This window comes from Pogoniulus pusillus, chromosome 11 (assembly GCF_015220805.1).
Source record: "Pogoniulus pusillus isolate bPogPus1 chromosome 11, bPogPus1.pri, whole genome shotgun sequence".
Classification (NCBI taxonomy): Eukaryota; Metazoa; Chordata; class Aves; order Piciformes; family Lybiidae; genus Pogoniulus; species Pogoniulus pusillus.
This window is the reverse complement of record NC_087274.1, coordinates 26,310,768-26,335,752: the sequence shown is the minus strand read 5'-3', so window position 1 is coordinate 26,335,752 and position 24,985 is coordinate 26,310,768. Positions and strand designations below refer to the sequence as shown.

General features: G+C 47.7%; 1 protein-coding gene across 1 annotated transcript; it reads right to left on the bottom strand.

Moving 5' to 3' along the window:
- Nucleotides 1-6,526: 6,526 nt before the first annotated feature.
- Nucleotides 6,527-21,683, bottom strand: LOC135179579 (NELL2-interacting cell ontogeny regulator 1-like). The gene is made up of 4 exons (XM_064151564.1): nt 21,578-21,683; nt 21,254-21,403; nt 14,566-14,654; nt 6,527-10,203 (listed from the first exon to the last, which is right to left on the bottom strand). Exons 2-4 carry the CDS (start codon nt 21,375-21,377, stop codon nt 10,138-10,140), a joined length of 279 nt encoding a protein of 92 aa, XP_064007634.1. The 5' UTR covers nt 21,378-21,403; nt 21,578-21,683; the 3' UTR covers nt 6,527-10,137.
- Between the last annotated feature and the right edge of the window lie 3,302 nt (nt 21,684-24,985).

Here is a 24,985-nt window from a genome sequence, read left to right as displayed (position 1 = left end):
TGAATGGCCTTCTGCCCAGACCTTCACACATTCCTTCTGCTGCATCATCTTGTCTCCCACTTCTCTGCAGACTCACGGGAGAGCAGCCAAAACATGCAAGCAGAGTGATTTCAAAGCAGTAGTGCCAGCCTGCCCTATAAATAATGCATGGTGATCTTTTGTAGTGGTGAATTTTGCTCCTGAATCGTCAACAGTTTTATCTTTGCCATTCCTGCCTTCTGCTGCAGCCTTCCTGCATCCCTCTCTGGTGCTGAAGCTGGGTAAAGAGCAGATTTGAAGCGTGTCTTTCTTCTAAGGGTTCATCAACCCACTGAATGGCTTCACAGATGAGCAGATGTCCTCTGCCAGGGAACAGGCAGCTGTGGAGCTGGGGGTGCTGGAAGATAACAGTAGAGAAGAGGCCTTGAATGGTAGCAGTGCAGCAGAGCTCAGTGAGGAAGCACAGAAAACACAGGGTTTGTAAGTAAACAGGACTGTGTCCAAGAAAAGCCTGACCCTGACTATCCGCTTCAGAAGGCAAAAACCCCAAAGGCTTTCAAATATTGGCAAGTCAGAAGCAGAAATTCAAAGATCAAATCAAACATTTTCCTAGAAGCCAAAATCTAATTACCTGCAATTGCTGACTTGGAGATAGCAGGATACAGCAGCACAGTGAGGTGTGAATGATTGGCTGAAATACCTGTTTGGGCACTTCTCTTCCTTAAAACAAGCACAAAGGTGTAAGATTCGTAAATTTAAGAGCCATCAGCCCAGTAATTTGTTTGTTTTGCTCACTGAGACAGAGAGTCTGCTCAAAGTGTCATTCCAGCTAGGAAAAAAATAGAAGCAATTGCTTCGGGAGTTCAAATGTGAAGCTGAATATTGCACTCCCGTGTCTGAAAGGTCCCCAGAGTGAAAGGAATGAACAGCTCATCATAAAGTCTGAACTGTGGCTCAGTGCATTTACAACTGTACCAGGCGTGCTAATGGCCCTGAAGACTAAGTGGAGGAGAAAGCACCTATCCTTCTGCAGGGAAACAGGAGGAGGTAATAAAAGCAGAGGAGATAATAGGTTTAAAAACAATGCCCTGCGAATCTCTGCCAGCTGAGTGACATTTATACAGAGATGCTCACCAGATCCAAAAGCACCCCGAGGGCTACTTACTGTCACCTCCTCCTATCCACCACTTTGCTCTTGTTGGCTCTCTGAGGCTGAGCACCGGAGCAATCCAAGGCACTTCCCATCTCAAAAGTCCATGGAGGTCACCACTGGATAAAGAGATCCACTTTTGTTTCCTCTTCATACTGCTTGTTCTGCCTTGAGAGACTGAGCCTGATTGCTGACCACCCTTGCCTCAGAGGAACTGAGCCAGCAGGATCTGAGCCCTACAGTTGTGCCTTATGGGTCCGTAAGGGCCCATCTTTTTGGATGCCAGTGTCATAAAGTAGCTCAGTTCTCAGACAGCAACAGATGGAGAAGTTCTTAGTTGATATGCATCCTCTGCAGTAAACAGTAGGAAGCACTGTAACAACCCAGACTACCAGCACATGCGAAGCTGTCCCTCTCCACCATCTTCAGAGGCAACTCTCTCTCCTAAAAGTATAGAAGCTGCTCTCTTCTCTCTCAGGTTGCTGCAAAGCAACAACTCAGAGGGAGGGATCTTCTGGATTGCTGAGCTCTTCTACTTCTTTTGTAGGGACAGTGTTGGCCATGGAGGAGGTAGGATGAAGAGTTCCAGAGTAGCACTGGCTGACCGCTGTGTCCTGGTGGCAGCTCCATGGCTCTTTCAGTGGCCCTCTTCCTCTCCCAGCCTCCCAGCATTGAGAGCACTGGCAACAATGGGACAGTGGTGATATCTGTGTGCTATCTTCTTCACCTTCCTATCCCTGGATTTTGCTGTGTTCCAGGCTGGCACTGCCATCTGTGCAGTGGATATCTTAGAGGCTGAAGTCTCTAAGATGCTGTGGCTGATGGATCGTGTCTGCTTTACTGTCTTGAAGGACTAGACTTTACTAGCCCTACAGCTGGTCTTTTGTTCCCCAGCTTCTTCAAGGTCTCTTCCAACCCACACCACTCTAGCACTCATTCCAGTCTATGTTCTCAGTAACTTCTATCACTACTTTGTCCCCTGAATGTTAGCCTCTCCCCAGGAACAGCTGGCACCTGGGTTCTGTGAGTGCAGTTGCTTCAGCCTGCTTCTCACTTGACATTTCTAGTGCCTCTCAACCACTCTGAGCCATGAATGAGTCTGTTACTGGGATTATGAACTATTATTTATGCAGAAACACAGTATTTATGCTAAAAAATTGACCAAGTTTTCTTCTTCATGTCCTCTATGCACCTGCCAGTAGGCTGAGCAGACCCCTGTGACTTCCTTGCTACACTTGGATTTGTGCTCTCCAACTCAGTCCCTAGCACCATTTCTTCTTAAAAAGTAATGTCAAAACCCAATAAAAGCTAATTATTGGGATTGTGGGGGAAAGAATTTAAGATAAGCTTCCCTTTCTAATGACATAAACCTTCATTATCACTTCGAGCTGTGCTTTCCTCAGGCATTTCCTAGCAGTGACTCTCTCAGCTCCAAAAGCATTGAAAGTGTGCCAAGCTTTATTGACAAGGAGGCACCAAGGCTTTGGAGGACTATGAAAGAGAAGCCTACAGAGAAGGAGATGCATTATGTATAAGGACATGTTCTAGAAAATACCCAAAGGGAAAATCTAGCCTTGAACAACTGCAACACAGACTTCCAGCCTCAGGTCACATTTTACCATCATGAGAAAGACACAGAACTGTTACAGCAAGTCCAGAGGAGGCCACAAAGATGATCCAAGGGTTGGAGTAACTGAGCTATGAGGATAGGCTGAGGGAGCTGGGGTTGTTCAGCCTGGAGAAGACTCTGAGGGGATCTTACAACTGCTTTCTAATGCCTGAAGGAATCCAACAGGAAGGCTACAGAGGGACTTTACATGAGGGTGTCTAGAGACAGGACAAGGGGAATGGTTTGAAGCTGAGGGAGGGCAAGTTGAGACTGGATCTTAGGAAGAAGTTCTTTAGTACAAGGGTGGTGGAACAGGCTGCCCAGGGAGGTTGTGGCTACCTCCTCCCTGGGAGTGTTCAAGGCCAGGTTGGATAAAGCCTTGAGCTGAGTCTAGTTGAGAGGTGTCCCTGCCCCTGGCAGGGAGGTTGAAGCAGATGATCTCTGAGCCATTCTAGGATTTCTGCTGATATCAATTCTGCAAGGAGAATTGATCAAGAAGCTGCCACTAATGACAGACAACAATCCCCAGGTTTCACTCAGTGATGAGCCCCTGTGAATCAGTCAAATGGCTGGGAAAGGCAACAAGTGAAACATTTGGTTGCTTATCTTCTATCAGTAGTCAGTAAGAATTAGGTTTCCAAACTCCCTAAGAAGGAAGCAAATCCTAACTTTATTGTGGCAAAAACTCAGGGGGAAAATGTGGAACTGCAGGAAGTTAACAGATGCTGCACAGAAACAACAACAACAAAAAACAGTCAGCCAATGTGAAATTTCATCTTGGTTTTCTACACATACCCGGTAGGCAAAGAGCCAGCAGATACCAAAAAGACTTGGAGGCCCAAATATACTCAAGACAGTGACAAAATGAATCTTTTGCAAAACAAAACTAAACCAGTCCATGACTGCTAACATAATTCATGCACTTGCAGCCTCCAACCCTTCTCCTGTGCTTCAAATTCCTGAGTGATCTTAACCCGTGCTGTAAGTTGAGACCATCACATACGGCCGTGCTTTGGCTAGAAGCTCCTAATGTTTCAGGGGTGTCTCTAAGGAGCTTACTCCTTTACAATTATCTTGAAAGCAAGGTGAAGGAATTGATTCACAGCACAGTTTAATCCATCCCAGACCACTGCCAGCATCCCAAAGCAGTCTAAAATGGTGCTAGCCTGGTCACGTTTTTGCAGCCAATAGAGGAAATAAATGGCTTAAATTCTTGCAGAGCTGCGAATGCCAACACTTCAACTTTCAATAAAAGAGAAAGAGCACTTCTTTTCCAAGAAAACCTACCAGCTCAAGACAGCTTAAATCCCATTGTGGTCTGCTTGGGCCTTTTTTACCTCACCCACACTCTTTTTCCATGCCCTAGATGCAGAGTATTTTAAGGGATGCGCCTTCCAGCTATGAATCTGCAGTCAAATCACAGTATCACAGTATCATCAGGGTTGGAAGAGACCTCACAGATCATCAAGTCCAACCCTTTACCACAGAGCTCAAGGCTAGACCATGGCACCAAGTGCCATGTCCAACCTTGCCTTGAACTGCCCCAGGGACGGCGACTCCACCACCTCCCCGGGCAGCCCATTCCAGTGTCCAAATGTGGGCTTTGTTCAGCTCCTCACTGCATCTTCCCCAGGCTCTGTTCCCAGTCCTGCATGCTGAGTTTGAATGGTGGTCAGCCAGCAGCTCTGCCCCTTCACACCTCCTCAGACAGTCCTGATGGAGAAATGTGGGCTGCTCAGCATAGCAGCATCTGCTTATCTCTTCAGCTGTTAAAACTCATCTTCAAATGCTTCACCCCCAATATCTCTTCAGCTGTTAAAACTCATCTTCAAATGCTTCACCCCCAATATTCTCCAAGTTAAGAACTCCAAACCTCTTTTCTCTCTCTCTCTCTCTCCCTATATATATATATATATATATATATAAATATATATATGATAATTATCCCCAAGAAATGGTCTGGAGCCTTTTCTGTTTCTTTCAAACTTTCCTAGCCAAAGCATTCCTTTTTCAGCAGGACCTGGAGGATATCTACAGAGGCATTATCAATACAAATTGACAGGGCTCTGGGCAACCTGATCTAGTTGAGGATGCCCCTGCTTACTGCAGAGGGGGTTTGACTAGATGACCTTTGGAGGTCTCTTCCAGCCCAGACCATTCTATGATTCTATGATTCTGTGATTCAAATCCCTCTGACTTGGAACATTCCTGCTGGGGTTCCCAGATCACCACATAGGGAGGCTGAACTTTATGTTCCTCCGGCTCTTGTCCTGTGGGACAGCCCATGAAAGAGGACTTACTAGAGCTGTTCCCTGGCTTTAGCCAGCCTAACGCTGCAGCCCAGTGGCAGTATAAAATGAAGTGTCCCATGATATTGTGGCTGCTAGAAGCCACATTCAAATAACTTCTTCTGGTCTGTGCCCATACTGTAAAGTCCTACCCAGTTGTACTTGAAATGCCATTTGTAGCCCTTGGGTAGCCTGCACGCTGCATTTCCACCTGAAGCAGATCTCTTTGTTTCAGCAGTTCCAAACATATGGATGCACAATGAAAAAAAAAACAGAACTATCCTGGCTTGAATAATGACATCATCAAACGGAGAGCAGAACTCACCAGGTGATGAATCCCAGAGAGTGCTGAGCCCTGGAGGCCCAACTTTGCAAAGCTGTTAACCGCGGCTGCGTGCTGCTGTAAGCAAGCTGATATTGCAGCACCTTGTCAGATTTACTGCTTGTGCTCTGAAGGCACATATCGATTCCTGGGATGTGCAGAACTGAAACAGCTGCTGCAGAAAGTGTATCTAGAGTGTTAGATCTGGGGCACTGCATCACTGTTCCATCCAAGCCATCTAGCCAACCTCTCTACCGTTGTTCACCACTATCCTGTCCAAGCCATCTAGCCAAGCTCTCTACCTTTGCTCACCACTATCCTGTCCAATCCATCTAGCCAACCTCTCTACCTTTGTTCACCACTATCCTGGCCAATCCATCTAGTCAACCTCTCTACCTTTGTTGACCAGTATCTCATCCTGTCTTGCTTTCCAAGCAAAACTTGTTCAGGCAGCTCAAACTGGAAGTGATTCTAAGCTCATACCCTCCAGAAGCTATCCGTGTGTCCAAAGCCACATCTGCTTTTGCTTCATGAGGCACAGCATTCTCTGACTATCTGAATCTTTACAGCCCACCACCCTGTGTACAAACACTATGTCCCCAGGCTTCCCTTCGGCAGCACTGCACCAAAAGAAAAGACTCAGCTGGGTGCCAAAAGGTCACAAGAACTGCCTTGCACCACAGCAAAAGAGAGCTGCAAGTGTTGTGTGGGTTAACAGCTGTTCTGCTTTAAGGCCTCCTGCAAGGAAATCTTTTTTCTGTAAAACAGAGTTTCTCCTAGCAAGTGGAGACTCAAGAGGGTTCTGAATTTAAATTACCTTCACGAGCAATAATATATTAAAACTAGCTAGCTTATTTTTCCCCCCCTTTCATGCTATCCAGCAATTACAAGGAGCTTTATCACAGCCACCAAGTCCAGAGTCCAGGGTCTTCAAACCAGCTCACAGCAATCGCTGCGGCACTTCCAATTTCAAACAAGAGGGAGCTCATTTTCAGACTCCAGCAAACAATGCATTCATAAATTTAGACCAAATACAAGAGTTCTCTATTTTTCTATGCCAAATAGAATTACACTTTTTATTTCCTCTCTGTGGATTTTGCCACCTAATTGAAGACCAGATATTAATTAACACATAAGCGCTCTCGTTTGTCGAGTTCAGAAGCAAGCACACCAAAGACTGCATCTTGCCCTTTTATTGTACTGAATTAGAGACAAAGAGTACACACAGAGTAAGCACTCTCATCACAACCACAAAGCTGCAGTGTCATTCTGAGCCCTTTGGGATTCAGAGAACATCCACTTGTCATTCATTCCACCTTTTGATCCCACTGAGCTGCATATATCAAAACTCAGCTGCGAGGAGCTTCCAGATGAAAACACAGCCCAAAGGCAGCGCTGGCTAACAGGACTTTGTGAGAGCAGCAGAACAAGCATGCACAAGAGCAGTGCAAACCCACAGCCCCCTGGTGCTAGTTTGAAGCTAGCTAGAATGTTTTGGTGAGAAGGATTAGATCACAGGCTGTGAAAGGGAAACAGGATGATGTCTACCTCACTCATAGGCTTGCTGAGATGTATAAGAACAAGAATCCAAATATAGATAAGGGAGTAACTTCTTGGGGCATTGCCTGAGCTGCATTTCTCTCTAACCTCTCTGCCATTTCTCTGATTAATGCACTTTGCTTCCTAACCCCCTGGCTGAACCTCCATTCTTCCTTGGGACTGGGGGAAGGTTGAGAGGGGTGGGAGAAGGTGGAAGGGCAGTTGGGAGCCCCTCCTGGGGACTCAGGTTTCTGGGAGGGTTGTTGTGTTTCTGTATTACCTCTTACCTTGTCTATTTCTGTACATAATTGTATATACTGTAAATATCTGCTTGTATATTGAGCTAAGCTGTAAATAGAAGCTTCATTCCAATTCCCAGAGCTGGCTGAGTCTAGTCTGGGTGATTTCCAAAAGCTGGGGGGGGGGGGGCAGGTAACACCCAAACCATCACACCCCTGAAGAGGTGAGCTGTGTTGGAAACCTCACAGCTTCGGTGTTGCAATGCCATCTCCTGCAAAAACCCAATTCAGAATCTCTGCATCACTTTGGTTCAAATCTAAGTGAGAGTGAAGTAACCTACTGCTGGTATTTTGCAAGGGAGTTGTGTCATGTTCTCTCTGCAGGATCAAACATGACCTAGGAGCACTGCATTCAGTTTTGGGGCCCTCACTGCAAGAAAGACTTTGAAGTGCTGGAGCAGGTCCAGAGAAGGGCAATGGAACTGGTGAAGGCTGCAGTTGAGGGAACTGGGAGTGTTTAGATGTGGAGAAGAGCAAGCTTAGGGGAGACCTCATTGCTCCCTACAACTGCCTGAAAGGAGGTTGGAGCCAGATGGGGTTGGTCTCTTCTTCCCAGTGACAAGTGGAAGGAGGAGAGGAAGCAGCCTCAAATTGCACCAGGGTGGGTTTAGGTTGGACATTACAAGAAAGTTCTCCTCTAAAAGGGTTCTCAAACACTGGCACAGGCTGTCCAGGGAGGTGGTTGAATCTCCATGCCTGGAGGTGTTTCAAAGAGGCAGAGATGTGGTGCTGAGTGCCACGGTTTAGCACCAGCCTTGGTAGAGTTAGAGCATGGTTGGACTGGATGATCTCAAAGGGCTTTTCCAACCAAAAGGATATTATGGTTCCATACCATAATAAGAACCTCTGTTGCTTCCCACCAGCTAGTTAGCAGTGCTTCAGAGGAGTGTAGTGCCACCAGAGTCGATGCGTTGCTGTGTCATGCTGCTGCTCTTCTACACAAACTGGGTCCTGATGACCTGTGAAGGGTTTCTCTAGAATGATACAAAGGATAAGCAAATTTCCTGCTCCAAATGCAGGTGCAAGGAAGCCTTTGCTTGCTGAGTACCACATGTCTGTCAAATGGCTTTGGCATAGCACACAGCAATACATTCCTTTGTGTTATTATGACTGCAAACAAAATAAGTTGGCAGCGGGTCACAGTTCTCTGTTTCCTTGGGGCTGATGTGGTAGATAAAGTGGGAGAGAAGTAGTTTGGAAACTTACAGGTCTCATCATAACTTACTGATCAGCCTGACACCAAAATATAAGCCACTTACAGGAAGTCAGACACATGAATTAATAAGAATTGGTAACATGAGTTTGAAAACCACTGCTGTTGAAGCTGCTCCCATGCTCCTGTTAGAATGCAAGTTTCTGTGCATGGATGCTCCAGCTGACAGACACATCCCAGCTGACAGATAAATGCCAGCTGATAGATAAATCCCTAGTCATCACACTTTGATATTTTAAGCCCTATGAAACAAAGAAATCCATTATTAGTATCTGCAAGAACTTTCCACTAGTAGATCTGGAGACCCTTTTCTGTTCTCCTCCCCAAAACCAAGGTAAAAAACAATGAGGAAGGGTTCTTTTCCACAAAGCAACAAGGAGCAAACCTGTCTACTACTACTACACTGCCTAAATTGTTTTGTCCTCTGTTGTCTCACGCTGACTGCAGCAGGATGAGGCACTGCTGTGAAGTGCAAAGTCCATGCAAGAGCTCTGGCCTGTTTTGGAAGCACTGAAACAGCTCAGAACGCAGCTTGCAGGACAGGCAGGCGTTCTGCAGGCTCTCTGCCAAAACTCTCAGTGGAGGCCAGTTTGAGTGGTTCAATCCAGTCTGTGATTTGCTTAATGAAAGACACTTCTCCAGAAGAGTTTGGCAGATGCAATCAGTTTGATTGCCAGGCAGTATTCATGTGATTACAAATGTTACTGATCACATTAGATACTTAATAAATCTCTCCCAAAAAGGATCATAGCTGCTGTGTGGCTCTGAAGAAATGAGAATGGGGATACAGATTGCTGTGTTTTCTGTGCACTGGACTAGGGATACCAACTGGGAACAAAGCCCCTCCTTGGCCTGCCAAGCAGGCAGTGATAACTATCAATTTCTGTATAAAGCCACAACTGCTTGTTTGTAAATGTTTCACTATGCATCACTGCAAAGAATCATCACAGAATGGGTTGGGTTGGAAGGGACCTTCGAGATCACCCAGCTCCAACTCACTGCCACAGGCAGGCACATCTTCTACTACAGCAGCTCTCTCAAGGCCCCATCCAACCTGCCTTTGAACACAGCCAGGCTTGGAGCCTTCACAAGGACTCTGGCTAACCTGTTTCAGTGCCTCAATACCCTCATGGCAAAGAATTTCCTTCTCATGTCTCATCTCAATCCAGCTTCTTGCAGTTCAAAGCCATTACCTCTTGTTCTATCACACCACATCACTGTCAAAAGTCCCTCTCTGACTCTCCTGTAGCCCACTTCAGGTACTGGAAGGCTGCTCTAAGGTCTCCCTGGAGCCTTCTCTTCTCCAGGCTGAACAACCCCAACTCTCTCAGCCTATCCCCATAGCAGATGTTCTCCAGCCCTCTGATCATCTTTGTAGTAGCTTCCTTTTCATGCTAGGGATACAGCCTGTCACAAAGCTCCACTGACCTCACACGTGCTGAGGAGCTGGCCTGAGAGTCCAAGAACAATTTTTGACTTAAAGTACACAAAAAACGAGATCCTATCCTTGCATAAAACCCATGGGTGAGACTTTGGCACTGTTTCTTCTGTTGACATTTCAGCAGATGCAGGACACCATACGGCAACGATCAAGCACACCGAAGCAAAAGTTAAATCTGAGTTGTACCTGCCTGGATAAAAAGTGGAGCACAACTTGCACTTTTCTACCTCCCTGTCATTTATTGAACAGCATTTTAAAGGTGGAGAAATGTCCACTGGCCAGATCCCAGCGCTTGGTTCAGTGTATTGCAGGAAAGCAGTCACACAGGGCTCTCTTTTCTGCTCTCAGGAGGAGGGTGTCTGTCTGCAAAAAAACAACAACCAAACAAACAAAACTTGAAATCAAAGAAATTAATCTATCACATTAAAAGTATGTATAGTTGATTAGACTTAATCCCTCCACACAGCTGCAGCCAGGCTGTTTTGCTGAGTTAAAAACCATAGTTGTTAGTGCTGGTTTTCATCCAGAAGTAGTGATGAAATAAGTCTCTTCAGAAGAGAGAGGCATGGGGAGACTTTTTCTAGTGTGCATGTTTTCATTTTCCCAGTTAGCCTCTAGGCTGTCAAAATTAGTAAAGTGTCCTCTATAAAGGCTGAGAAAAAAATCCACCTTCAGCTGTGCTGCTCTTCATTCCTTCACAGTGATGTCTTCGGAGCTGTGTCACTGAACTGCACCACGCAGCAAGTGCTGAGGAGCCAGAGGTGCTCCCAAGTTATGCTGCTGGTTCAGAGAGTCATAGGTTCATAGAATGGTTTGGGTGAGAAGGGACCTTAAGGATCATCTAGTTCCCACCTCCTGCTATGGGCAGGGACACCTTTCCCTCCAATCTGGCCTTGAACACCTCAGTGGGGGGCATCCGCAACCTCCCTGGGCAACCTGTTCCATTGTCTCACCACCCTCACTGGAAAGATTTCCTCCTAATCTCCAGTCTAAATCTCCCTTCTTCCACCTTCAACCCATTGCCCCTTGTCCTGTCACTACAAGCCCTTGTAAAAAGTCTCTCCCAGCTCTCCTCCAGTCCTATTACAGTATCACACAGTATCACAGTACCATCAGGGTTGGAGGAGACCTCACAGATCATCAAGTCCAACCCTTTACCACAGAGCTCAAGGCTAGACCATGGCACCAAGTGCCACGTCCAATCCTGCCTTGAACAGCTCCAAGGACGGCGACTCCACCACCTCCCCGGGCAGCCCATTCCAGTGCCCAATGACTCTCTCAGTGAAGAACTTTCTCCTCACCTCCAGCCTAAATTTCCCCTGGCGCAGCCAGGTACTGCAGCCAGGTATTCAGGTAATGGGAGGTAGCTCTAATGTCTCCACGAAGCCTTCCAACCACTAAGGGCCTCTCTAGAGTAACTCTGACTTCAGTCCAGCTGTCAGTCTAACCCTGTTGTCTGAAACTTTCAGGCTAGTTCTAGACTTACGTTTGTGGCTCCTATTTCAACCTGATTTAACTGACTGATAGTTGCCTTATTATCATCTCCATTTGGAGCCATGCCTCCAGAACTCCATCCAAACCTTAAAATCCATTCTTTATGTACCTCATTTAAAGTGACTTGGCTTTTGGAGAGCCTTAGTGAAAAAGCATTTCCAAGCTGGGTTTTGGGTTTAATTTTTTTTTTCCCTTCTGTATCTAGAGAAAAAAAAAATAACTTTAGCCCCTCAAAGGTATTTCAGTATTAACTATTTCACTGGGAACAAATAACTTAAATATTTTGTGGGTCCTGGTCTCACTTTGAGAGAAGCAAAGGTTGAATTTCTCAAATGGCACCATTATTTCAGAAGCTGAGTCTCCTGCAAGACTCCAAGTAAAGCTGCTGGTGCAAGCAACTCATATTAGCAAGCACAATAGTGACTGAAGAGAAACTTCTTCCTGAGCACATTGTGTGGTTTTCACCCTGTGGTCCCTCAAGCAGTTTGCAAACTGACTTTGAAGAGTTTTTGAAGGGGGAGGAGAATGTTTCCAGGCTTAATTTCACCATGAGTAAGTTTCCCATCTGCACTGGAAAAAAAAATTAAAGCTTGAAACCCACTTGTTAGCAAATTATCTCTAAGCTCTGTGAAACAATGAGGGCTTCAGCCTGCTGGTGTTTCTCTGACATGACACCTCCTGACAAATTAGAAACAGCAAAGGACTAATGAACAAAGACACAGTTTCCAAAGGAGTAGCTGGGCACGTCCACATGGGGACCAGCTCCACCAAGCCCAGCCTTGCTTGGCCAGCAGTATCTCTGTCCCCCAGCAATTCACTCTCTGTAAGTCATTTCTTGTTCTCAGAAGCAAGTTTTTGCAGGGAGAGGCTGTGTCAGAACTGCTTTTCCTTCCCTTTCACAAATCTCTATCCTTTTCAACTCCATTAGAGTACTCCTTCCCTTGTCTGCTCTTACTTATTGGCTCAGAGCAATAGCAGGGGTTATTAAACACTGCTCCTTGCTTGTGAAATGAAACCTTGGATGAGTGAATGCTCTCATTGTCGGGAGCCCAGTAGAAGTCACAGAATCACCTTAACATCAGACAGGCTTATTGGATTTCGAACAAGCTGTCACTGGTACCACAAACCCTGCCTAGACCTCACTCATGACTATTTACAGGCAGGAGGTGCAGCTTTGGGAGCACTCAGGTGCAAACTGAAAGACTATGACAAGAGAAGCATCAATTACAAAAGCTAATTGTGGTCCTGTTAACTTAGGAAGTCCCTGACAGGAACAATCCTACCTGGGGCTTGCCCTTGTAACAACAGCTTCCAAGACTCAGGAGATGCTGAATGAAGCTATCTGTGTGTAAGACTTGAGAAGCTAGAGTTGATTGGCATGAGCCAATCAGCCATCAGTGGTTGGGTAAGGCTATGGAGACTCTGCCTTCCAGAGAACAGAAGGCCACAGTATGCCATCTGTAGGGCCCTGGCCACCACATTTCACTTCAGTATGTCTGCATCATTCAGTAATTTGTACTGAACTACAGCATCTCACCCAGAAAGGGCTCTGGGGTCTCAATCCAAAGGCAGGGAAAGATGGACAGAGACAGACCCTGTGTCAGTTGTCAAAGGGCAGCTGATCCAGATAACTCTTTATGTTTGGTTTGGTGATGCACTACTCCTCTGCCTTTTGCTCTGCAATGCTGAGAGCTGTCTGAATCAGTGCCTTAGCATCCTCAATCTGCCCAGGCCCTCACAGGAACAGCAGCTCACTCTGCAGTGCTCTGGGACCAGTTCCTCCATCTATCCCCTGCCTCTGCTCTCTGGAGGGTTCCATTCTTGCTCCACTCTCCAAACAGAATGGCCAATAGGAAGCTATCTGCATAGCTCTGCCAGTGGGATTAAGGAGTTGTGCTGCCTCTGTTATATTCACAACACTCTTCCCAGTGCAGCCAAGTAGCTGAGTACCAAGTTGAACCTCCCATGAAAAGCCTGGTGACAGTGTAAGAACCAACACAGCTGTGATAACACATGGTTTTGCCATGTGTAGGCACAAAAACTTCAGCAGAACTTGATGCAAGCAGGTGAAAGCTCACTGTGCATCAGCACAGCCAGCACAGCTGCTGGAGGTGAAGCTCCCCTGCTCCCACTCGGACACTTCAGTTACTGAGTATGGGAAAGTTCTGCAAGGCAACCCAGAGCTCTGCCCTAATCACTTTGCTCTTGATACAAGAAAGCTAAAGTCACTCCAACGTTATCGTGTGGGGCCCTGCAAGACTGCCCAAGGTCAGAAGGAACCAAAGACAAAGCAGTGCAATCGCCCTTTGAGGCACAGAATAGATTCACAGCTCTTTGTTTGACTGCTGTGAATGGCAATTTGAGCAGAGTGACTTCGGGGAACGAGGAACCCTTCTCACCCACCGGCAGAGACAGCACTGGCCACAGGCACTGGGTGGGCACCTGAAGCAAGTGGGACATGTTGCTGTGAACTTGTTTCAGTCACCAGCAGTTGTTTCACTGTCGTGCTGCCAGCATCCATGCTGCTGTTCAATAGTGAGAAGTAGACTGAGACATACCTGGGAGGTGCTTTATTAAAGGAGGGACCTCCTGCTCCTTGCAAACTTCAGCCAGCATAGGAGCCACTGGAGCAGGTCCTACCCCAGTCAGAGTTCCTGTGTACTTATGAACCCACAGAAGTGTGCATTGCTAAAACCAGAGCAACTGATCCTCCTTTTTAGTCCACTGGGACCTCTGCAGCACAAGACCAGCATGTGCAGCTGCAAAATGCCCTGTGTGCTGTGATACCTGCCCCAGCAGATGTGCTTCTCCCTTTGTCATGGAGTATTAAGCCATGAGGAGGGAATGAATATTGCACTTCCCTTTCCTCTCTGCCAGCCCTGCCTGCCACCTCCTTGCTCTCCAGTTCACATCCTGCTCCTGGCCACTCAATGCTCAGCCCACAGCTCAGAAACAGTGCTGTGAGATAAAGAATAAATCATCTTTCTTCTTGTTCTCTCCCTTCATACTTGCCCTTTCCTTCTCTGTTTGATGCAGGGACTGTCTGGGGTAATTCTTCAGCCTGTTATGCAAGGAGTCAGGCTAGATTATCTCTAATGAACCTCTCCAGCCTGTGAAAAAAAAAAAAATCATCTGTGCTGGGTGCAATGCTCTCTGCTGCACTGGCAGTGAGTCAGCAGAGATGTGCCGCCGGCTGCAGGCTGCGCGCCAGCCCTCCGGAGCAGCACCTACCCGTGCGTCTAGGCTGTAGGCTGTCTTCTTCAAGTCCTGCAACGCCCTCTGCATGAACTCAAACGCATGGCAGTCAACGCAGGGCCGACCTGCAAAACAGCGCAGAAGGTACTTGTCACAGGGTGAAGTGTGGAAAGGAACTGCTCAGAGAACTCCTAATGCCAGGAGAAAGCTCATTTCAGCAGGAGTTAGGGCTGCCTGTGCACGGGGATGCAGCTATGTTCAGTGTCTTTATTGATGATCTGGACCAGGGGATTGAGTCCAGCATCAGTAAGGTTGCAGCTGACACCAAGCTAGGAGCAGGTGTGGGTCTGTTCGAGGGTAGGAGAGCCCTGCAGAGGGACCTAGACAGGCTGGATGGGTGGGCAGAGGCCAATGGGATGAGATTTAGCAAGGCCAAGTGCAGGGTTCTACACTTTGGCCACAACAACCCCAAACAGCACTACAGGCTGGGGACAGAGTGGCTGGAGAGCAGTCAGGAGGAAAGAGACCTGGGGGTACTGATAGATAGTAGCTGAAGATGAGCCAGCAGTGTGCCCAGGTGGCCAAGAGAGCCAATGGCATCCTGGCCTGCATCAGGAGCAGTGTGGCCAGTAGGACAAGGGAGGTTCTTCTGCCCCTGTACTCAGCATTGGTCAGGCCACACCTTGAGTGCTGTGTCCAGTTCTGGGCCCCTCAAGTCAAGAGCAGTTGCAGTATTGGAAGGTGTCCACAGGAGGGCGACAAAGCTGGTGAGGGGCCTGGAACACAAACCCTATGAGGAGAGGCTGAGGGAGCTGGGGGTGTGCAGTCTGCAGAAGAGGAGGCTCAGGGCAGAGCTCGTTGCTGTCTACAACTCCCTGAAGGGAGGCTGTAGCCAGGTGGGGTTGGTCTCTTCTGCCAGGCAACCAGCAACAGAACAAGGGGCACAGTCTCAAGCTGTGCTGGGGAAAGTCTAGGCTGGATGTTAGGAGGAAGTTGTTGGCAGAGAGAGTGATTGGCATTGGAATGGGCTGCCCAGGGAGGTGGTGGAGTCACCATCCCTGGAGGTGTTCAAGCAAAGCCTGGCTGAGGCACTTAGTGCCATGGTCTAGTTGATTGGACAGGGCTGGGTGCTAGGTTGGACTGGCTGATCTTGGAGGTCTCTTCCAACCTGGTTGATTCTATGATTCTATCCTTGTGCAGATGTGCGAGGACCAACAAAGAACACAAAGCTACAAAACATGTTCAGTCTGGAGAGGAGAAGGCTCCAAGGAGACCTCATTGTGGCCTTCCAGTATCTTAAGGGAGCCTACTAGAAATGTGGTGAGGGACTTTTGAGGATGTCAGATAGGGATAGGACTGGGGTGAACGGAGTAAAACTAGAAGTGGGTAGATTTGGATTGGATGTTAGGAAGAAGTTCTTCACCATGAGGGTGGTGAGGCACTGGAACAGGTTGCTTGGGAAGGTGGTGGAATCCCCATTCCTGAAGTGTTGAAGGCCAGGCTGGATGGGGCTCTGAGCAGCCTGATCTAGCGTGAGGTGTCCCTGCCCATGGCAGAGTGGTTGGAGCTAGATGATGCTTGGGGTCCCTTCGAGCACTGACAGTTCTATGATTCTATGTTCCAAGACCAGGCTGGACAAGGCCTTGAGCAGCCTCATCTAGTGGAAGGCGTCCCTGCTGTTGGAACTAGATGGATTTTAAGGTCCATTCCAACCCAAACCATTCTAGAATTCTATGCTTTTGCTGTGTGTGCTCTTCTGAACATAGGCCTGGCTTGGTTCTGCCTGATGCTGTGTGCCCTCAGGCCCCAGACTCTCCCCTCAGAACTGGAATCCTCACCCCTCCTCAGACATGGGCTCATTCACACTGAAATTAGCTTTGCAGTGGTTCAGAAATCAGACAGGCAGATCTTTTTTCACAGGAGCCCTCACAGAGCAGCTTGGCAGGGGACAGTGCCAGCTCTGTATTTGCTTCCTTTCACCTGCTGCTGTATTTCTGTTCTGCCAGCAATGCAAAGCATCCCACTGGCTCTGCAGCTGGTGCCAGTGTGTGTGCACAGTGAGGCAGGGCAGGAAAAAGGCAGAGAAGGGGAGGACTTGACAACAACTCAAATGGCTGACTGCTGGACCTGGGCATTGCTGCTCCTCTGGGAGTCACCCTGCACTGATCCCAGGCCCTTTCATTCAGCCACAAAGCTAATGAAGTGTGTGGGGTCAGAAGAAGAAGTGTCAGTACTAGAGGAGCTGCAGGGGGAATGGGGATTTTTGTACTGATCACAGACTGATCACATCTTGAGGAGGATACTGAAATGCTTGTCCACAAGCAGCTACATGAGAAAGCAAAGAGGGTGCAAAGCTCTTGCCAAGACAACTGGGGAGCTGCCCAGAGCCAGGCACCTTCCGTGCAGCACTGCAGCACCCTGTGCCTGGCACCCTGCTGCCAACAGGGACTTCTGACTCCAGCCTGATGGAAGGGAGCAGCCAAAATGCTTCTAGGTCCCCAGCAAGCCTATGGGGGTTTTGACCTAAAGGAGATATCTCCCTTCCACAAAGCAGGCACCTCAGGGAGACCCAGGGATTTAATTCCAGGGATGTGGGGAGGTGGGAATAGGCTCCCCAGTAATTGAGAACATTTTCAGTGATGAAGTTTCTTCTGATAACCAATCTAAACCTCCCCTGGTGCAACTTGAGGCCATTTCCTCTCCAGCTACAGCTGGACTTCTACCAGCAGAGCTGCTGGAGTCCTGACCCCAGCTGGGCTTGTAAGCTCTTGTACCAGCCAGCCTCTTGCAGCAGCCACTAGCAAGTACTTAAGGGAGATCTAAGAATAAACCCTAGCAATGTCCTTCTAGGCTGCCAAGAGACTGAAGGGTGTCCTGGGTCTGTCTGGCGTTCCTCTGCCTGACAAGCTCTCCATTACTTTTTCTCATGTGGATTTGCCACATTGCTTCCTGAATCCATGCAAACTTCTGGTGCCTACAGCATCCTGTGGCAATAAGGTCCACAAATCAGCTGTCAGTGAGTGAACAAAATACCATCCCTATCTGCTCTGAAGTTAACATCTGCTGCTTTCATTTCCTGCCTCTAATTTTTGCAGTGGAAGAGACAGTTATTAAATATTCACCATCTTTGTCCCACTTATGACTTTGCTACTCTCCATCTCTCCCTCCTGACTTCGTGTCTCCAGACTGAAGCTAGTAAGATGGCCTATCCAGCTGGCCTTCAGCTTTCCTCATGCTCACAGTGTTCTCAGTAGGATGCTCATGGACATTTCCCCAGTGTAATGCTATCTATGGGGCTGCTTTCACAAAGGTTTTAACCAAACCTAAAGGTGCCAATACCAATAGGGGCAACCCCACCCTGCTTTGTGTTTCCACACCTCCCCTAGCTCACAGGAGTGACCATGCAGTTGCTTAGTCAGGTGGATTACTGATTTTTATTTGCTTCCCTCCAGATTGGATCCTGAATGCCCAAGTTCTGCAGCTGCAACAAGAAATAGAGCAAGCAGAAGAGGACAGGTTCTGGGGAGGAGAGAGGCAAAGGCAGCACCAGGCTTAGAGCAGCTTAGAGCAATCATGAAAGCAAACCTTAAGTCACATCTTAGCGAAGTACAGCAGAGTGCTATTAATTCCCTGCTGACAGCTGGGAACAGACTATCATTCATAGGGAGACTTAACAGGTTTGTGGATTAACATAATGAGAATTATCAGGAGTCAGCTCTAATTCTTTAAATGGGTCCTGTCAGCACAGAGACTGCATGTGTCTTTGTGTGTGTGTGGAGAAGTGGGGGAGGAGAGCTTAAAATATGCTCCTTGGTGAAAAGCTGGAACTGGAAGCACTGTGGAAGCCTAATTGACGTTCCACCAGGTGCAAGTGGTGTTTGCTCTTTGTATTTCACACACCTTGGCTAAGGGAAACCGACTGACCAGCTTCTGTTCTTCAGATTCCACACTGCAGCCTTCACAGTGGGTGAGCCAGGCAGGAAAAGCAATGGGAAGCTGGGCAAATGGTTTGATTTTCTTTTTTAAAGTGGATTGCACTGAATTTAAACAATCTGCAAACATTGGTAACATCACTTCAGGCCTGAACAGTCTTTGTTTTTTGTGCATGCAAAGTGCTGCTGTGTGTGAATTACAAGGACATGACTCATGCCTGCTAATCAGCATTATTCATAAAGAGCTGGCTCTCTGGCTGGCAGAAAGTTTGCCAAGTGGAGAGCTGGTGATGGCACCCCAAGCCAGATATTGATGCCACACGCAGAGCAAGGTCTCTCTGCCAGGCTGTGAAGAACTCTGGCTTGCTCTCCTGTGTCCCTCCTGTGACTCCTGCACCTTTCACCCTCACACAAGAGGGGTGAGAGGTGCCCCTCTCCTGCTCATGGTGCTGCAGGAGGGACACGTTTCTTCCACCAAGTGAGAGAAAGAAGCTGTAGTGTTGTGTGGCCCAGGAGGGGCTGTTCATGCTAAGGACATGTTCCCAGTCCCATGTCACAAACCTGGGAACAGAGAAAAAGCATCGAGCACCACTCTGGTGCTGTAGAAGGTCCATGTACATCATAGATCCTTGTCAGCAACGTGTGCTAGAGTTTGGCTGGAAAAGTCCTTTCAGATCATCCAGTTCAGCCATTCTCTAACTCCACCAAGGCTGGTGCTAAACCATGACCCTCAGCACCACATGTCTGTGTTGTGCAGCACTCACTCAACAAGAGAAGCATCCCAAGTTCCCTGTTGCTTTAAAACTCTGTCCCTGCAGCAGCACAAAATAATTTACAATTCAAAAACCATCTGGGAGTTTCCTCCTGGCCTGGCCTCAGACATAAACACAGGAGGCACTGCTACCAGCCTCCCTTACCCAGGACAGAGCAGCATGTCTCTGTAGCAAGCCTGGCCACAGAGCCACTCTCACCTGCTCTTTATTCCTCACTCTTACATGAAGGAGTAAGACAAGAGAAGGAATCTTTCTCAAGGGCCCTTCAGGGCACTCAGCTTGGCCACAGGATATCAAAAAGATAGCTCCTGAGACTGGGATCAGAGAGCCTAAGAGTCTTGTTCTGCAGAAGAAAAGGGAGTTTCCACAACAAAAGCAAAAGGAATGAGCATGTCCTTTTTGCTCCAAACACGTTGGCTTGACCTCTGCTCACAGAGGCCCAGAAAGGCCATGTGTAATTTATTTCTCAAGCATGAACCCCTTGTCACAAAACTTATTAAAATCAATCCATGCCTAGAAAATAAACAGATAAAATAGAGGTGAAGTCTGGTTGAGGACGAGACCCAAACATAGCACTAACAAAGAAAGAAAAGGATGGAAAAAGAAGAGAATTCAGGAATCAGGATTAATCAGGTTGGAAAAGACCTCTAAGATCATCAAGTCCAACCTATCACCTGGCCCTTCTAATTAACTAACCATGGCACTAAGTGTCTCATCCAGCCTCCTCTTAAACACCTCCAGGGATGGGGACTCCACTACCTCCCCTGGCAGCCCACTCCAATGGACAGTCACTCTTTCTGTGAAGAACTTCCTCCTAACATCCAGCCTAAACCTGTCCTGGCACAGCTTGAGGCTCTGTCCTCTTGCTCTGTCACAGCCTCCTTTCAGGTAGTTGTAGAGAGCCATAAGGTCTCCCTTAAGCCCCCTCTTCTCCAGGTTGAACAACCCCAGCTCCCTCATCCTCTCCTCATAGGGCTGTGCTCCAGCCCCCTCACCAGCCTTCTTGTCCTTCTCTGGCTATGTTCAGCATTTAAGTCTTGCAGAGACAGCTACACAGAGGTATATTTGAAAGCTAGTCATGTAATTCCAGGAGGATAAAATGCAGTGACTAAACTACTGCTTTTAATAAATTAATTAATTAATAAGAAGTTAAATAATAAATTAAATCAATAAATTAATTAAATCTTTTGTTAGTCATGCTAAAACACAGCTGTGAAACAAGGTGAGCATGACTAAGAAGTGAACACTGGTTTATGTGCAATTATTCCCTTTCCCTTTTTCCCCCAGAGGATATTTGAAGCTTCTAACAAGTGGCTGCTTCCAACTTGCTGTCACCAAAACACCCAGCGAACATTGACTCCATCCCCTGATATCTTTCAACTTTTACCTCATTTTGGAGCTGAGAAAGCTTAAAATGACAGAAGTTAAGCTAGAGCTGAAATCCAACTTTAAGAGCTCCCAAGGCAGTCTGCTAGATTGACTTTCAGCTTTTGGGAGTAAAAGGATTGCACAAATCTGGATCTGCTTTACAACACCCTGCTTGTGTAAGCTCCCCCCACCTCTATCTGTAGCAGCTACAGCAAAGTTGAACTTGACCCTATTGCTCTGACCCAACACTGACATAAACAGTTATGAGCTAGCAGAAATAAACAGCAATGCAATGTCCTTCTAACATCCAGCCTGGCAGGGGTGTCATCTATAGAGTGGCAAATCTAGGAGGGACACCCTTGAGAAGCAGATATAAAAGATCTGCAACCACATAGCTTTAAAACAAAGCTCCAAAGAAAATTCTAGTCTGCAGTTAGTAGTTTTTTTGTCCTCAATAACGACTGATCCTTTGCTTGCCTCCTGGCTCATGAGCATCCTTCTCACCTGCACTGCTGACACCTCACCAGTTCATCACCGCTCCCTTGCTAACCAGGCGACGCAATGCTCCCCTGGAGAGGAGGTCTGTGTGGCTGCCCTGGGCTAGGAGGAGGCTAGAGAGCCAGCAGGAGGGCAGGAGTGCCAGGTACGTACTTTCTGCAGGGATGACAGTGCCAGAGTCCTGGGCAGCCCCCACAAGCCTCAGGCTGAGCAGGCCGAGCAGCCAGATGAAGGGGATGGCCACACGCATGGCGCTGCGGACAGGTGGCCACGCCATGGCTCTCTGCAGCAGCTCTTCCCTGCCTGCAACAAGGAGAAGCAGTCACCATCAGCCCTTTGCTCCCCACACAGAAGTGGGTGAGATGTGCTAAGCACAGCCCCACATGCCCATGCAACCCCCCCCCCCCACACACACACAGCGCTGGCACCACGCGCCCCAGGCTCGCCATGGTCCCCCAGGACCAGTTTGCCAAGTACCTTTTCTTTCTCCTTGCCTGTGTGCCAGACCCTTGGAGAAGCTGTAGCAAGCAGGAGAGGCTCCAAGCAGTCACTCTGAGCATGCGTCCCCTCTGCATCCCCCCCCCCTTCCCCGATGAGGGTCATTGCCATGGAGATTCGCTATAGCAACACTGAAAAATCAGAGCTGCCAAGTGGAGAAGAAGATTTAAAGGGGCCACAATGTGGTAGATGGTCACCTCCTCAAGGGCTGTGTCCTCTCCTTGGTGAACAGAGGAGGGTCTTAGGCAATATTTGTGTTTGTTGCCTTTGTTCCAAATGGGACTGGGCTGAAATATGCAATCCCCAGTCCTTGCCCTTAGCTGTAACTCACTTAGTGTTCCAGGTTTCAAATGAGATGAAAACTCAGAAGCTCAGCTGGAAAAAGAAAGATGCAGAGCCTGTTAGTGGCACTCTGCAGTCTGGGGAAGACTCCATCATGAGCTTTATTTAACTACACTGAAAACAAAGCCTGGTGGACAAGAGCCCCACTTGCACACAAACCAACAGGGAACGTGGATCCTGCAGAGCATCACAGTGGGTAACCAAGATAGAAGCCCAGACAAAACCTGCCCACTACAAAAGTTTAAGGATGCTCACTTCAGGCTCAGCTCTTGATCCAGGGTTTTGCTGGCTGGCAAACAGCTGAAGAGCTGAGACTCCCAATCCAAACTCTCGAGTCAGATGCAAGAAGTGAGATATCACAGGTTAATTTTGTTTGTCTCTTTGCAGGCCTCAGATACCTGTTAAAGGAGCAGCTCCATAATAGCCTGATCACAAGAATCATTCTCCTTCACAAGCAGTCCCTTCCCAGCTCTCTGGTGTAATTCCAGCATAAACACAGACAACCCTGTGAGAAATGCATTGCATCTGAAGCTCAGGCTGTTCCTCCTTTCCCAGCTATCAGGGCAAAGGGGATGTATTTCTGGTCTAAGAAAGCATGATTCTTGGTTTGGAATGGGTCAGGGACATTTGGCTGCAGGGCTGCAGCTGCCAGGGCTCACAGCTTCTCAATCACAGGATCCTGGAATGGTTTGTGCTGGAAGGGACCTTCAAGATCATTTAGTTCCAGCTCTGCTATAGGCAGGGGCACCTCCCACCAGACTAGGTTGCTCAAGGCCTTGTCCAACCTGAGTTTGAACACCTCCAGGGAAGCGGCATCAACAACTTCCTTGGGCAACCTGTTCCAGAGTCTCACCACCTTCACTGTAAAGAATTTCTGCCTAATATCCCCTCTATATCTAAGCAATCCTACTTGAATCCTACTTGCTATTTCAGTCTTGCAGATTAATTGAGAGGTGAGAGGCTGAGGCACTGTAGATGTTTCAGCCCATAATCACAACAAATTGTATTGTCTTTCTTTTCAGCAGCCACCTCAGGCCCTGGGAAGGGCTGAAAATTAAAGCACCCTACACTTATCTTGTCCCCCATGCCGTGGGATGATGGTTCCCCTTTGTCTGATGCCTCAGCATCTCCTTTAAACACTAAGTCAGAGGTTTGGTGGGAAAAAATGTTCTGTCATGAAATGACAAACTTGTTCTTGGTATCTTTGCTTGACAAGTTCCTCATCTTAGAGCTTCCTGGAAAACCTTTTCAAAATCCAGCCACAAGCTAAACCTTGGTCGGACTCTGAAGCTTTGAGACACTGCTGCTGTCCTGACAAAGTTCATAGGATGCTGCAAAACAGAGATGTGGCTGCAAATAGGGAGTGTGATAGAAATTTGGCACCAAGGTCCTTCCATGCAGGAGCCAGTCAATTCCAAGAGGCCACTGTAAGATGTGGGAAAGAACCCAGGCTTGATCGGTTCTCCAAAAGCAGATGAAGCTACAATGAGTATATTTAAACACCTTCTGAAGCCCAGAAAGCCTTCTGGTAGGCAGCAGGGGCTGCTGTCAAGCTGTTGTGAATTGAGGGGTCAACTCAGGCTGTAGGCTCCAAGCAGAAGTAAGAACCACTGGCAGATCCATCAGGTTGCCTGGTTTGCATCTGAGGTTTGCACTGGACTGCTGGAGATCCAGCAACTCATCACTGTGCTGGGCATTGGCACATTTACAGCACAGGCAAGGCTTGTACACTGTTTGCCTGCTCAGCCTGAGTGCTGCTGACAGGGAAGCTGAGCTGTTTGCCCTGCTGCTGCCAGACTTATCCCTGCCTGGGAAGATCTTAGCAGGTCATTTGTCACTTGCTAGAGAACTCTGTGTAAAAATCCTTCTGGATCCACATGTTTTGAGAGCAGCTGATGTTCAGGAAGAACCTGTTGTTTGTTTTGTTTGAAGTGTTGGGATCTGGGCACATTATTTTGTGGCACAGCCTGTCTGTGGATACAGAAAGGGGAGGTGGTGAGATCTCATTTTGGTTTAGAGAAGCTGTTGACTTCTAGGACATGGTTCAACCTTATGTGGTTGAAAGCCAGATATGGTTTGATTTTCCATAGTATATAAACCAAAGCCTACTTGAGATGTGCAATATACCTGCTCTCAAAGATCATTCAAACATTGTGCAGCCCCCACTTCAGTGCCAGCATGACCTGTGCATCAGCCACACTCAGTGCTGCTGGCTGAAACCAGACACCTTGCACACATTGGAGGCTTTACTGTGGGATATATATAGTCCAGGATGAACGCAAGAGCTGCTTACACAACAAACTCTCTGTATCAATTTGAAGTTCTGCTCTTTGACTGGGGAAGAGAAATAACCCACAATGCCCAGAGAGCTTTGAAAGCCAGCTTAGTGCTAAAGATGGCCTCCAGGGAAAGCCTTGGCTAGAAGTGTTCATTAACGCAGCTAACTTTGGGTTTGGTCCCAAAGTTTGTGTCTCTTCCCCTGTATGAAACCGCAAAGTTTCAGAGTAAACCTTGGTCAACCTTTTAGGTTGTGGTCAAGATCTTCACTAAAGCTAGCATCATAGAATGACAGAGCTGTTTGGGTTGGAAAAGTCTTCTAAGACCCTCCTGTCCAACCACTGACCTAAGACCACCAAGACCATTAAACCATGTCTCCAAGTGCCACGTTCACAGGCTTCTTGAACCCTTCCAGGGATGGTGATTCCATCACCTCCCTGGGCAGCCTGTTCAGTCCCTGACCCCTCTTGCAGCAAAGAATTTTTTTTCCCTATTCTCCAACCTAATCCTCCCCTGGAACAATTTCATGCCATATCCTCTCCTTTCATCACCTGATACTAGGGAGAAGAGACCAACCCCCTTATCCTCTACTACTTTGTTCTAAGATACTCTACCCTGTTCCACAGCTGAGAAGTTTGAGTAGGGAGAACAGACCTAACCCCAACCTCACTGCAACATAAAGTCTGCTGGGATTTGTGGAAAGGACACTGCTAGATTTCACCAGGCTCACTGCAGAGGCCCCCCCAAAGGACAGATGTTGTCAGTATT